This window comes from Octopus bimaculoides, chromosome 4 (genome assembly GCF_001194135.2).
Source record: "Octopus bimaculoides isolate UCB-OBI-ISO-001 chromosome 4, ASM119413v2, whole genome shotgun sequence".
NCBI classification, from domain to species: domain Eukaryota; kingdom Metazoa; phylum Mollusca; class Cephalopoda; order Octopoda; family Octopodidae; genus Octopus; species Octopus bimaculoides.
The window spans coordinates 69,343,920-69,359,576 of record NC_068984.1 but is presented as its reverse complement, the minus strand read 5'-3'; the positions used below and the strand labels follow the sequence as shown (position 1 = coordinate 69,359,576).

Sequence of the window (15,657 nt, the reverse complement as noted above, 5' to 3'; positions counted from 1 at the left end):
GGATTAAGTCCTATTATGGAAGATGTTAAAGTTTTTATTATTTTGGAATAAAGAGCAGAAACAGGTGACTAAACTTGTAGTATTTTGTTGGTATTAATCCAAGGAATTGACAGAAAAGTAATTGCTTCTATCAGAATCGTTTACTTTTCAAGCAGAAAAACAAAACCGACGTATACGACAGGTATGTCAAATATATTTTGTGCACTTCTTTCTCTGTTCATTCGGATAAGCTGTTGTAGAATTGTTGCACTCGCGCCCACCTACAATTACAAAAATTATCTGGACATTTAGCTGTTATTTTTAGCATATCAAGTTTCGTGGTGAGGGCTTCACATGTGATCCTTTTGCTTTTTCACTATAAATCTATGCATGCGGAAACGGACAAAACAGCCGTTCGTTTCCACTTTTAGACTGCGGGATGGGGTGTGGATTAATTTTTCGCACTGGACATGACAGTTTTTCGCACTGGACATCCAACATACAGATGACGCAAACCGGGAGACGGTGGATTCCATTTCACTCTCCGATCACAGGAAAGTCCAGTCGTTATAGACAACAGGTGGATCGTCCCATATAATTCTCTATTGCTACAAGTTTTCAAGGCACACATTAACGTGGAATTTTGCAGTTCCGTTCACTCCATCAAGTATGTATGCAAATATATAAACAAAGGGACCGACATGGCTGTCTTTGGCCTTTCAGATGCTGATAGGGCCAATGAGGTATGCCAATATTCGGATCTTTTTTAAAACGGGGGCCACATTTTTCATTAATGTTTTACGTAGTGTTTTTGGTACCGAAAGACTTTGAAACTTCGTATACTTATCTATTTTGTGTTATAGAACAGAAAAATATTTTTGTATTCGAATTTATTTCATGTAAAAAATTGTCTTATTTCGATAATGTCAACCAATCACTGACAAGTATTCAGTTGTTTACATTTACTCCTTGGCTGATTAAGCGATGTAAAGCGTATTTAATCTCCATACCTTCGTTTTATTTGCTTTTTTCATTTTAAATTTGCTTTAACCCTAACCATAACCCTAACCCTACGGTTAGGGTTAGGGTTAATTGTTTCAGAATCGTTTGTTTATGTAGTCGGCACTTAATGTATATCGGCTGAATGGACGCCAGTGATTGGTTGAAATTACAGAAATACGACAACTTTAACATGGAATAATTTATGGATTTCTTTTTTTTTTAAGAAGACTAAGAGAAAAAGATGTTTTATATGACACATTCTACCAGTGTTCCAAGTTTCAAAGTGTATCGTTAATGAAAAATGTGGCCCCCGTTTTAAAAAAGATCCCAATATTCTAATGGGCCGATATGCAAGCATGTAATGAAACCGTTTGGAGACTCCATTTCCCCAACCATGACAGATATCCCACAGTTGTTCACCTCTCTGTTCGTTTAGAAAATGGCCAAAATTTTTATTTTCATCCAGTGAATCCCAAAAGAGTTAGAGGACAAATATATGCGCCACAGGCGACGACTCTCACAGCATTCTTTGACCTATGTAAATGTGATGCATTCGCCGCGACCATCTTCTACCCAGACGTACCGAAGTATTACACCTGGAATAACCATGTTAAGAAGTGGAAGAGAAGAAAGCTTGGTGTAACCGTTAAAGAGCATCCACACATAAAAGAAGTAATGCTCTAGGTCGAGTTTATACGGTCCACCTCAAAAACTTCGAATGCTACTGTCTCCGGATGCTATCCCACAAAGTTTCTTGACCAACGTCATTCAAAGACGTTAAAATAGTAAACTCCTAGATTTGCGAAACATTTCAAAAAGCCTACCAACTACAAGATCTTCTCGAAGATAGCGGTCACTGGAGTTTAGCTCTTTCTGATGCAGCAACTGCATGCACAGCTTACTAACGAAGAAGTTTCTTCACCATCATGTTGAACCATTGCCATTTACTGAATCCATTACAACTTTGGGAAAACCACTAAGACAGCCTATCTGATGACATACTCCATGAAGATCGACAGTTGCATGGGCCAAGGGTCTCCTACTCGGATGTTAAATACACCGAAGCATTACGGCATTTAGAAAACATGCTTAATTCCATTGGGGGCAAAAGCTTATCCAACTATGACATTCCAACACCTTCAGCTGAACTTCACAGCCTTTCAAGAGAAGTCATTAGAGAAAGAGCATATGACTTGAATGCTCTGAAAAGACAACTTGATGAAAGTCAACCATCATTGCAAGATGAGCAAAGGTCTGTTTACAATGAAATAGAAGTGTCTACCTTGCAAAGAGAAGGACGTCTTTTCTTCATTGATGCACTAGGAGGAATGGGGAAAACGTTTCCACTTGACCTACTTCTGGCAACGAAAAAGGCGGATGGGAAACATAGCGATTGCAGTTGCATCATCAGGGATAGTGGCAACTTTGTTAACACGTGGACGAACGGCTCACTCAACGTTCAAATTACCTTTTGATTTCACTTCAACGGATGCCCAAATTTGCAATATTTCAAAGCGATCACCGACGGTGGAAGTTCTGCTCCAAACTACACTTATTGTCTGGGATGAATGCACGATGGCACTAAGGGATATTAGAAACAGTACTACCGTTATGGGGGGGGGGGCTTAACTGTTGTCCTTGCAGGAGATTTCTGTCAAATATTACCAGTCATAGCACGAGATACGTGAGCTGATGAGATCTATGCATGTCTGAAGTCTTCACTTCTGTGGAGGTTTGTTCAACAGCTTTCATTAAGCAAGAATATGCGAGCTCAACACTTCAACGACCCTTTAGCTGAGGAATTCTCTCATCAACTTCTACAAATTAGAAATGGCACCTTACCATTGAATAACACCCTGCAGCAGCATGTCCTGCAATGTGGCCACATGGTGCCTACATTGACCGAGCTTAAAGAAAAGGTATTTTCCACATCACAAGACAACTTCAAAAACATAGCATGGTTTGCAGAGAGAGCAATTTTAGCACTTCAGAATGAAAGCATTGATAAAGTAAACCATGAACTCCTCCACATTCTACCTGGAGATGCTTCAATGTTTGTCTCCATTGATACTACCATCGACGAACATACCGCTGTTGAGTATGCAGTTGAATTTCTCTACACCCTACAACCCACAGGACTGCCACTGCATAAGTTGTTCCTAAAGAAAGGTGCACTTATCATGCTCTTGAGGAATTTGGATCCACCGCGACTATACAATGGTACAAGATTGATTATAACTACAATGACAAGTCATGTCCTAGAAGCAACCATTATTGCTGGCTGCCATTGAGGAGAGATCCCATACATTCCATGCATATCCCTTATTCCTTCAAATGTGCCATTTCAATTCAAGCGCCTCCAGTCCCCAGTGCAATTGTGCTTTGCCATGACAATCAACAAAGCCCAAGGTCAAACTTTAAAAATTGTGGGTCTCAATTTACAACTACCTTGCTTTTCTCATGGACAACTATATATCTCATACTCTCGAGTTAGCAGTGCAGATGACTTGTATATTTATTCTACCAACACTGGACTTACGCAAAACATAGTTTACCCAGAAGCATTGTCGGCTTCACTTAACATATGTTGAAGTGTGCAGTCTGCTCAAACATTACAGAGATGGTGTTTTGCACAAAGAAACAGCTTTCTTTCCGTTTACCTTACTTTCTGCAATACAGATATACCTCTACATTCTATTTGTCATCCAGTTCTTTACATCTGAAAGTCTAGGTCATTTTGGGGCATTTTTGGGATTGCATTCTAATTTAAGCTGCTATTCTACATGTTTTTGGTGACAACAATTTCAGCATTGTTCATCACAAAATGACTGAAAAACATGTTTATAAAAAAGAGTTGTTTGCTTCATGCTCCTCATGTGCTGCTTCTACCCATAAAAAATACATAAATAATACAATGTGCCTGTAGATTATAACACCCAGGCAACGCCGGGATGTATTGCTAGTATACACGCACACACTCATGTATGTATATATGACTTGAAGATTAATTTTTTCGAATCCTAGCTTTGTACATCATATTTTCATTTGTTCAGACAAATGTATTAACCCTTTCGTTACTATATTTCTGACCAAAATACAACCCTCATGAGTTTCAATTAAATTCTAAAATAATCATGAATTTAGACTAGTCTCATTAAACACCTGTAACTTTTTTATTTATCAACATATTAATGTGATATTTGGAACATAATTAAAGAAAGGGTTCTTAATCAATTCTATTGCATAATTTTTGTCTCAAAGTTCTCCACGTACTGAGGGGGGGGGGGTCTGCTAGTGTCTCTCACATGTAAATATTGGTTCAGCTTCACAAATCGTACTCGTTCATAATACTGGAAATATATTCATCGCCAAAAGGTTCCTGATCGCTCCAGTAATTTGTTATTCTGGGTAACTGTCTGATACCCATAATAATATTTATGGTAAAAAATGCCCGTATTTCATCTACAGTTGCAGGAAACTACAAGCTATCTTTTTTTTTCCGGTTTGCTTACAATCCGCGTAACGGTTTGTTTCCGCAGTAATCATTTCAAACAAGCATGAAAAAGAAGTGTAAAGGTTTCGCTTCCTGAGAAAGACTATGGGTAGACCCTGTCTCCTCAGAAAATTTGTTAATAAAAATAATTTTTAAATCTTTACTCCATTCTGGTGTAATATCATCATCGCTATCGCCGTCGCTGCTTTCAGTTTCGGATACAGAAATATCCGATTCATTATCGTCTACCACATGCTTTTGTAGCTCATTCATTCTTTTCTTCGACATCTCCATATCTTCTGTTGAAAAACCTTCAAATTCGGAATCACTGCTTGATAGCATGAAACTCCTCTCCATCTTCAAAGTTGAAAAAAATCAACGCCGCAAAAAATGTGGAAAAAAATCTTCCAAAATTCCCTGAGTTCAAATATCACGCCAAACAATGTCGGAGACAATAACTTAACTGTTTGCAAAGTGAATCAGGTGTTTTAACGAATGTATTAACGAGATTTGGGTTCAGATATACATTTAAATAACAATGGGTACGCTCGGCCGGCTACGGCCGGGTTAGTGACGAAAGGGTTAAGGGAACTTGCATAAAATTACTTAAGGATAAATATTAACAAACGCATTATAATAGAATGAGAGAGAGAGCAGCAGCAGCACATTGAAACTTGATTGTGTCCTCAAAAGAAGATGTGACCATATGTTACGCATATCCATTTTCATCATATTGAGCATGTAATATTTTGTTTAATATTCACTGATCGATTTTGACTCAGGTCACAGCATTTTGCCAGTTATGATCTCTAGCTTTCTTCAAGTGCCTGTCATAACCAATAATATTCTTTGAATTCCAAAACCCTTATCCAATCCATGGGGTAAATTTTCACTCTTCCTGGACATTGACATTAGAATGAGAATAGTGGTTTGAGTGATGTATTTAGTTTGAAATTCCTTGAACATGACCAAAATACAACAATCATCTGGAGAAGCCAGGAAGTTACACTGGTTGAAATATTCTAGCAAACAAAATGAATATTTTAGCTTGAATATATATTGATGTACAATGATGATTCTTTTCACAGAAATGTTGGGAAAAAAAATGAATGATAGGAGGCGTAGGAGTAGCTTGCTTACCAACCACATGGTCCCGGGTTCAGTCCCACTGCGTGGCCCCTTGGGCAAGTGTCTTCTACTATAGCCTCGGGCCGACCAAAGCCTTGTGAGTGGATTTGGTAGACGGAAACTAAAAGAAGCTCGTCGTATATATGTGTATATATATATATATATATAGATATGTGTGTGTTTGTGTGCCTGTGTTTGCCCCCCCAACATCACTTGACAACCGATGCTGGTGTGTTTACGTCCCCGTAACTTAGCAGTTCAGCAAAAGAGACCGATAGAATAAGTACTAGACTTACAAATAATAAGTCCTGGGGTCGATTTGCTCGACTAAAGGCGGTGCTCCAGCATGGCCGCAGTCAATTGACTGAAACAAGTAAAAGAGAGAGATATTTTCATTTTACCTTTGCAAACTACTTAACATTCCATGTCTTCAGTATAACTGAGTGTAAAAATAAGATGGTCATATCTGGAATGGTTTGAGTCATAGGGCTGCAAAGTCATACCTCACTCGACATTCAACATCTGTTGCACATAGCTGTAAATATATATATATACCAAAGAAAAAAATTGGTTCCATAAAATTGTTCTTTTCTGCAAACAGTATTTATAGTAGCAGCAATACCAATAATGTAAGCTTTTGTTTTGTCAGTTTGCAGTACCTAAGCATTATGCTGCTCTGTAGTGCTTTGTTGCACCTCAAAGCATATCTAGGTGTCCTATGGAGTTTTGAAAATATAGTTTAAGGTTCTAGAAAATCTATACCCATTCATGAATAACTTGAAGTTATTTTCTGAGACTTGATCCCACAACAAGTTTTGTTTTAGATTTGTCTGTACATGAATGTCTTATAATGTATACATTGTAATTTTGTTGGCTATTATTTCAAGAGAATTTCAAGAGTGGAGGTGCAATGGCCCAGTGGTTAGGGCAGCGGACTTGCGGTTATAGGATCGCAGTTTCGATTCCCAGACCAGGCGTTGTGAGTGTTTATTGAGTGAAAACACATAAAGCTCCACGAGGCTCTGGCAGGGGATGGTGGCGAACCCTGCTGTACTCTTTCACCACAATTTTCTCTCAGTCTTTTTTCCTGTTTCTGTTGTGCCTGTAATTCAAAGGGTCAGCCTTGTCACACTGTGTCACGCTGAATCTCCCCGAGAACTACGTTAAGGGCACACGTGTCTGTGGCATGCTCAGCCACTTGCACGTTAATATCATGAGCAGGCTGTTCCGTTGATTGGATCAACTGGAACCCTCGACATCGTAAGCGACCGAGTGCCAACAAACAAATTATTTCAAGTGTATATGCCTTGTTTACTTCAACCTGTGAGATTTCCATACACATCAGCAAATATTTTGTTTGCCAATTCCTATATCTGAATGAAAGTTTATAACTAGCTCTGAATGACCAAGGTGGACACTGCCAATGAATTGGTGAAATTACACAGAAACATTGGTGTCGAACAATCTGATATCATTTGGTTATATTGTGCTTGTAATATATAGAGTCTTTAAACATTAGTCATTCTCGAAGAACGAACCCTACTACAAATATTGTTGTGAATTTGTCTGAGTGGTTGGCGTTAGGAAGGGCATCCAGCTGTAGAAACTCTGCCAAATTAGATTGGAGCCTGGTGTTGCCATCCGGTTTCACCAGTCCTCAGTCAAATCGTCCAACTCATGCTAGCATGGAAAGTGGACGTTAAACGATGATGATGAGCATGTTATGAATAATGTACAAAACATTATAGTCATAATTACTTTAAGTAAGTTGTAATTACTTTAAACAAGATGTAGGTAAAGAAATATAAATTTACAAATTTTGTAAAATTAGCAATTAGTAGAAAATGGTTGGTTTTAAAATAAAATAAAGTCAACAGAAATATATATTTGAGAATAATGAGTTTGCCACATTCGAGGGGAAAATCATTAGTTGTTAGCCTGTCCAGATGCAGATTTTACACATCTATCATAAAATATCAACTAAGATATTTTAAAAAGCAGTAAAATGTATGAAAATTGCATCAACCCATCCTATGTACTTTGTCTTAATTTACAGATTTTATGATGATATGAGTTTATTTCTGCTTTTAATTACTCTTATATTGTTTTGTTATCAAATACAATGTCAAACTTTAGCAACACATGGCTATATTTGATTGGTATGTTAATTGGAGTAATTCTTTTTTTTTTTTTTGACCTTGGAAGAATTTGAACAGAGATTATAGAAGGACAACCTTAACTAACTGTAATTTTCAGCCAGATATATTACCCAATGCACTCGCTACTGTATTATTCATAATATAGATGTCAAAGATAGTGCATCAGATTACTAAGAAAATTAAATAATTTCATATATCGAACTTGCATATATCCAACTTATGGCATTTCATTTCATTAAGAATTTATCGAAGGTGTCATAATTTTGCAGAGCTGTAAATTGCCAGCAAAATTTATTTAGATTTCTTTCTTAGATAACAGAGTAGCAGAATAAATATAATAAAAATGGATTTGAATTAATTAGCCTGCACACTGAGAACTATGTGATATGTAAACAATGATCTAGATATGCATACATACATATGCATGCAAGCGTACATACATATATGCAAGCATACAAAGATATATGTGTGGGTGTATGCAGGTAGATATGTTTGTACTGATTGATTATTATGTTATTATGATAGTCCTGTTTAAATTGTAACTAACTAACTGACACACCTTTTCAAAATGTCTCTTTCTAATTTAACTCTTGCTAACTCCTCTGCTTTATTAGGATTAGATGTTTCTCTCATGATTTCAATATTCTGATTTGACTGTTCATAATAAGTATACGTATACATTCATAGTACCCGTATAGATACATGCATGCATACATACATACATACATACATATATAAAGGTTGTTAGATAAATACATAGATAATTCAATAGATATAAATGCTCATAAAGAGATAGATGTGTATATACATATATATATATATGTATCTATTTATGTGTACATGTATGTGTGTGTGTGCATGTACAGAGAAGATGAAAAGTTAGTGAGGTAAAGGGTGTATTTCTTGTAGTGGAAGGACAAAGATGAAATAAGAAGAATGGGAGTTGTGAGAGAAATGGCAAAATGAAAATGATATAGTGTAATTGTTTAAAGGCTAAGATTCTTAGCTTATTTCTTGAGAGTTGGTTGTTGCAGATAACTAGCCTGTCTATAATTGAATTAAAGGCAAGGTAGGAATATTTCTGATGGTTTATAGATGAAATTAATATTTTCCCAAATATTGAAAATTTTCTCCAAGGGTGCTTTTTGTATGAAGAACATATAGTTAAATACAAGATACTATACTGAATATGTTGAAATGAACATCATTTATTAAAATATAACTTTTTTAAAAGAATTTATAATTCCAGTGCAAAGGAACATGATTAGGAATACTCTTCAAAGAGTTAAACTTCCCAAAATGTCATTAGACCAACTAACAAAAGCCTACCATGGACAGTAATTTTGATCTTTGATAGATATGGTGATAACCCCAGATATACTTTAATTTTATTAGACATCCTCAAAAAATCTTGAATTTTCTTGAATATGATATACACAGCAAATTTATTTCTTGCAACAGATAAAAGCAGTTTTATTTTACTGTCAAAGTTCATTTTGAATTTGAAGGACTGAAGGATTGAAAATCCTATAATCAGGTGAAGTTTAATCATCAAAGTAAAATAAATCAATGGGTCAGGTAATTATTGAAAATCTGAAGAAGTTTTGGTGGCCAACATCTTAACCATTGCATTCTACATGGCTAAGTATTGCCAAAATATTAATATGTAATGCACACCAGGAATATGAATAACATATAATAAACTTCCTAGAAATATTTTGAGGTTTTAAAAGAAGATGTAGAAAACAAAACTGAACTAAAATTTAACACCCAAAACTCCAATTTTATGCATAAACTTTCAGGTAAAGAAACAACAGATGCGTTATTTCCTCTGTTTACACCAATGTTAAAGATAATTGCATATACTTATGTGAAGATAATGAATGTCAACACATGTAAAAATCTTCTCGATAAGATCCTTACTTTGAAAAGCATTTAGATTCTTCTACACGAACAAAATACTAGGCAAACAAATGAACAGAATATAACAGTAATTTGTCAACAGCAGGCATTCCAACAAACTAATTAACCAAGTAACAAAATGATACTAGAAGATATACACCACAGCAAATACATCAGATACACTACACTCGTAAAAAATACACAAAGAACATAGAAAGCATATCATTGCCCGAATACGATGCAGACTAACTATAGAAAAGACAAGCACATTATTTAAACTTTAGTAAAATAACTCACAAAATACACTGAAAAATAATTTATCTCTAATAATTTATTACAAAATGCTAAAATTAAAAAACTTATCAACAACTATTTAGAAGTAGGAAAAACCAATGTAATTTGTAAATTCGATTGCCAACATGAACGCTGTAAATTCAGCTATTATATTGGCTTAAACAATGGTGTCAAACTTGTATGTCTTTCTAGGACCAGATTAAAAACATAAACTAGCTCTTTCAGGCCGCTGCAGGAAATTTATTCCTAAAAAAAAGATATCTTTTATGTATACCAAAATAAAAAAAAAGGTACAATTTTCAATATAACAAATTTATTACAAAGAAAGCGAAGAATGTGAGATTTTAGCAAAGTTTATGGACAGGGATATATGTGTTAAAAATACTTATTCACATGGTATGTATACATCCATAATACATACATATATATATATATATTTTTTTATATTATGCGCCCTTTTAAAGCCTAGCCAGGCTCATGGGCACAGCTTCCCGGTTTCTAAGGCGTATGTGTTCTCCCCACCCAGCTGGACGAGACGCCAGTCCATTGCAGTTTTACTCAAGAAACAAGAAGAAAGAGTGAGAGAAAGTTGGGGCAAAAGAGTACAACAGGGGTTGCCACCACCCCCTGCCTGAGCCTCGTGGAGCTCTAGGTGTTTTCGCTCAATAAACACACACAACACCTGAGAATCGAAACTGCGAGCCTCCGACCACTGGGCCATTGCGCCACCACTATATATATATATATATATATATATGTGTGTGTGTTTTTATATCATTAATAACTTCGTAGAATTCATCAATATTATATTCAGGAAATCAATATTTAATATTATTATTGATGAGTTCTACGAATTTATTAATGATATAAAAACACATATATACACATTTATTTGCTCAAGATAATTGAGCACTCAACATAAGTTCAGTTATATATTCTTTTTAGAATATTTCTTTTAGAATATTACTTATAAAAGTTATATATATATACATATATATTATATAATCAAAATAAGCAACAGGATATCCAGAGGTAATGCAGCACAATCATGACTCCATTTAATTGAACAATGCAACCATTACATCAACTTAAATGCAGAGCAATCCTCAGCTGCATAAATACTTGAATTATTACACATTTTCTATAAATCTTCTCTATTAATGTTAATAAGGTATATAAACTTCATCATGGTTTTAGTGATTAAGCTATTGTATTCCTTTTCTATGGTGTTCTACCCCACCTGATCGTTTTATTCTTTTATAATAGCCTTTATGAAATAAACCTAATTTTTTGTACCCCAAGAAAATCATACTTAGCTTCTATATAACAGGACCGGTATCTTCACAAGTTATAATAAACTGCTTAGATTAAAATTTAATTAATATATAGTTAGCATGTTCTTTCGCCTCAGTACTCCTTTCTTAAATACCAGTAAATGCCAATGATCAATCTTCATAGATACCATCTAATAAGTTAATATTTAAGTATATAATATGAATAAATATTAAACTATTTCTATGTAATTTCTTTCCTCCCTCTATTGTGGTAAATTTTGGTATATACTCAAAAGTATTCAAAAATGTTATCCTTTTGGCTATAATATTCTTCTTAATAATAATCATCATCATCATCATCATCATTTAACGTCCGCCTTCCATGCTAGCATGGGTTGGACGATTTGACTGAGGACTCTTCGTGATAATCTTAGATTTTAACTTTATACAATATAGCAATATTGTTTAAAGTACTGAACTATTGTACCCCATGATAAAATTTCCCCTGTATTATCATCATTGGTTTTACTAGAGTCTTGCCCCTTTAATTGATAACTAACATCTTGATTTAATATTTTCCTCTACCAAATCTCATTATATTGCTTCAAATTAATCTTGATAGCTTTATGACTATACCCACTATGATTTCTGCCGACTCCCTCAGCCCCTTTCCTAACAGACACTGCTCCCTGTTCCTTGGCCTTAGATTTTGATATACAAAGATTTGATAAACAAGACTATAAATTAAAACTGACCCAAAAACAGTGACAAACTTGATCTCTAACAAGTCTTTTTTTCCTGATACCTTAGTAGCTTCTAAGCTGAAGTGAAGACAGCATGATGTTTGTCTGTCTAATTCATTCTTTGCAATCCCTTCCTGCAACTCTTCTGTTCAGTTCTTTCAGTTCTTATTGTTCAGTTCTTTCAAGATGGTAGTACAATTTCTTTCTCATTATTCCAGTTAGAAGCTTTCGCATCATAGGTAAACAAGCTGATAGTTACTAACCACAACACCCTTGGCTGGGTCCTTCTGGCTCAATACAGTTCTTCCTTTTACCATCCATTCTGGTACAATACCTTGCTGTACACAGGCTTGCAGGAGCTTTTGTAGTTTATGGTGTAAATTTGCCAAACCCTTGAAGCAAAATCCCTGAACTAAGTCCAAGCAACATGCCATTCAATTTTTCATCTTGCCAATTCCTGCTTGTATGTTTTCCATTCCGATGGCAATGTCCCCTTGTATCTCCATGTCACTGAATTCTTCTTCCACTAAATGAAACTAGTGTGCCTTGTTGTTGTTTTTGCATCCTCTGACCAGATCTTACTCCAGAATTAAGTCCCTTCTTTGGCACCAGGTAACCCTGACTCTTCCTTATCTCCATCCAGAATTTTGTGGAACAGTTTATGAATTTTTTCTGAACAGTTGAATTTGTTTGAACTGTAGGCATCTTTCACCATATCTTTTGATCTTATCTTCGCTTGTTTTCAGCTTTTACTTTAGCATATCTGAGATAGACAAAGCATCCACCAGGTACTATTTCTTATTTATGTAGTTCCATTCAGTTTCCTTGATCCTCATATTTCCTTTCTTTACTTCCTTGATCTTACTTAAATCCTTCCACCATCTATGAATGTTCACCTTTATTCTCCTTTTCTAGAATGGTTCTTAGTTTCTCTGTTCTTTCTGTTCTCTAAGTATTTCCATCTTCTCTGTGGTGATATAAGCAGTGATATATATCAAGGAATATAATTCTGTGATGTCTTCATTCAGAATTCTCATGACAACTTCATTTGCTTTCCTAAGTTCTGATCATAGCTTTGCTCTTCAACATGATTGCAGGGATGGTAACATTCCTCAAGGAACATCACTTCCATAATTTTGTCACAGAGAGTAGCCAGTTCTGGACTAATTTCTTTGGGTGACACTTTAGTTTAGGCTGTACTAAAGTTTTCTGTCCAAGATCTATAGATTCTCTTGTCCAACAGGTTTCTTCTGGACTGATAGTACACTGCAGTTCCTTTCACATTGGTATTACCATAATCTCATCGTGTTTAATCCTTACTATTCATTTTGTGATCTTTGCAATAACAGTTGCCATGCTTCCCTCAGGTTTTTAACCTGGGTATCATGCACAAAATTAAAAGCAAATTTTCTGTTCACGTTTTTGTCATATTATTATTATTATTATTATTATTATTATTATTATTATTATTATTATTATTATTATTATTATTATTATTATTATTATTAAGGTGAGCTTGTAGAATCATAAGCATGCTTGAGAAAATGCTTAACAATATTTTATCCATCTTTATGTACTAAGTTCAAATTCCATCGCGATCAAGTTCACCTTTCATCCTTTCAGTGTCAGTGAAAACATATCAGTTCAGCATTGGAGTTGGTTTAATCAACTAACATTCTTACCCAGAATTTCAAGCCTTGTGCCTATAGTAGAAATGCTTTATTATTACTCTCTCTCTTACTCTCTCTCTTTACTCTCTTACTTGTTTCAGTCATTTGACTGCGGCCATGCTGGAGCACTGCCTTTTAGTCGAGCAAATCGACCCCAGGACTTATTCTTTGTATACCTAGTACTTATTCTATTGGTCTCTTTTGCCGAACGGCTAAGTTACAGGACGTAAACACACCACCATCGGTTGTCAAGCGATGCTGGAGGGACAAACACACACACACACACACACACACACACACACACACACACACACACACATTTATATATATACACACATATATACGATGGGCTTCTTTCAGTTTCCGTCTACCAAATCCACTCACAAGGCTTTTGTCGGCCCAAAGCTATAGTAGAAGACACTTGCCCAAGGTGCCACACAGTGGGACTGAACCCAGAACCATATGGTTTGTAAGCAAGCTACTTACCACACAGCCACTCCTGTGTCTTATTATTATTATTATTATTATTATTATTATTATTATTATTATTATTATCATCATTATTATTATTATTATTATTATGATTATTAAGGTGGTGAGCTGGTAGAATTACTTGCATGCTGGACGAAATGCACAGCAGCATTTCATCTGTCTTTATACTTTGAGTTCAAATTCTGTTGAGGACGACATTGCCTTTCATTGTTTCAGGGTAATACGTAACAGCCAGATACTAGGGTCAATGTAAACATCTATCCTCAGCCCCAAATTCAAGGCCTTGTGCCTATCGTAGAAAAGATCATCATCATCCTCATCATCATCATCACCAACACCACCACCACCACCACCACAACCATCATCACCATCATCGTTGTCGTCGTCGTCGTTGTCATCATTATTATCATCATCATCGTCATATACATTCACACGTATATAATAACATTTTGCACAATATATTTTTTAATACATTACAGAATACATAATCTATTATATATGCAATATGAAACAAATTGAAAGTAAAAAGAAATCTAATGTAAAACAAAAATCAAACTTACATTAAATATATCAGGAATAATAGTTTGATCGAAACTAACATGACGAAAATGTTCAATATTACACAGATTTCTATTTAATTTTGTTTTTATTCATATATTAAAATTCTTGTGTGTTTTTTTTTTTATTTTCACACATAGATATCCACATTATTCTTTTGTAATATTCAATTCAGTTTATTGTAATTGTACTTTTACGATCACGATGAAGCTGACAAAATGTTTGTTTTAAAGTAGAGAGCAATGGCCCATTTATGTTAGCAAGACCAAACAATCAGCTCTTCTCACTGTGTAAACTTGTCAAGCAAAATGCTAACCTTTCCAACATGCATGTACACACAAACACACACATACACACACACATGCATATTTATTTTGATTTTTGATTTTTTTTATATATATATATTTTCAATTTTAAAATTCTAAATGAGAAGAACCACAATTTCTCTCCACACTTTATCGCTACAGAAATGAAAATAGCAGACTATTTATTTAGTGCAAATATTGTATAACTAAATTGCACTCAAATTGAAATCTTCTATTTGAAATGAGAGGAGAGAGAGGGAGAGAAAAGCATATCTTACATTTCAGCAAACTCTTCGAACATCACTTAATGCTTCAAGCACCTGATCTGTCCTCTTTTCTGTTTATAAGTGGTTTTTATTACTATTATTATCATTATTATTATCATTATTATTATTATTATTATTATTATCATTATTATTGTTATTATTGTTATTATTATTATTATTATTATTATTATTATTATTATTATTATCATCATTATTATTATTGTTATTGTTGTTATTATTGTTATTGTTGTTATTATTATTATTATCATTATTATTATTATTATTATTATTATTATTATTATTATTATTATTATTATTATTATTATAATAATATATATGTATATATACACACACACATATATACATATACAAAATATATATAGATATATATA

General features: G+C 34.5%; 1 protein-coding gene across 1 annotated transcript; it reads left to right on the top strand.

The window, feature by feature from the left end:
• Positions 1 to 2,744: 2,744 nt before the first annotated feature.
• LOC106872696 (uncharacterized) lies at positions 2,745 to 3,272 on the top strand. The gene has a single exon (XM_014919774.1). It carries the CDS (start codon positions 2,745 to 2,747, stop codon positions 3,270 to 3,272), a length of 528 nt encoding a protein of 175 aa, XP_014775260.1.
• The last annotated feature ends 12,385 nt before the right edge of the window (positions 3,273 to 15,657 follow it).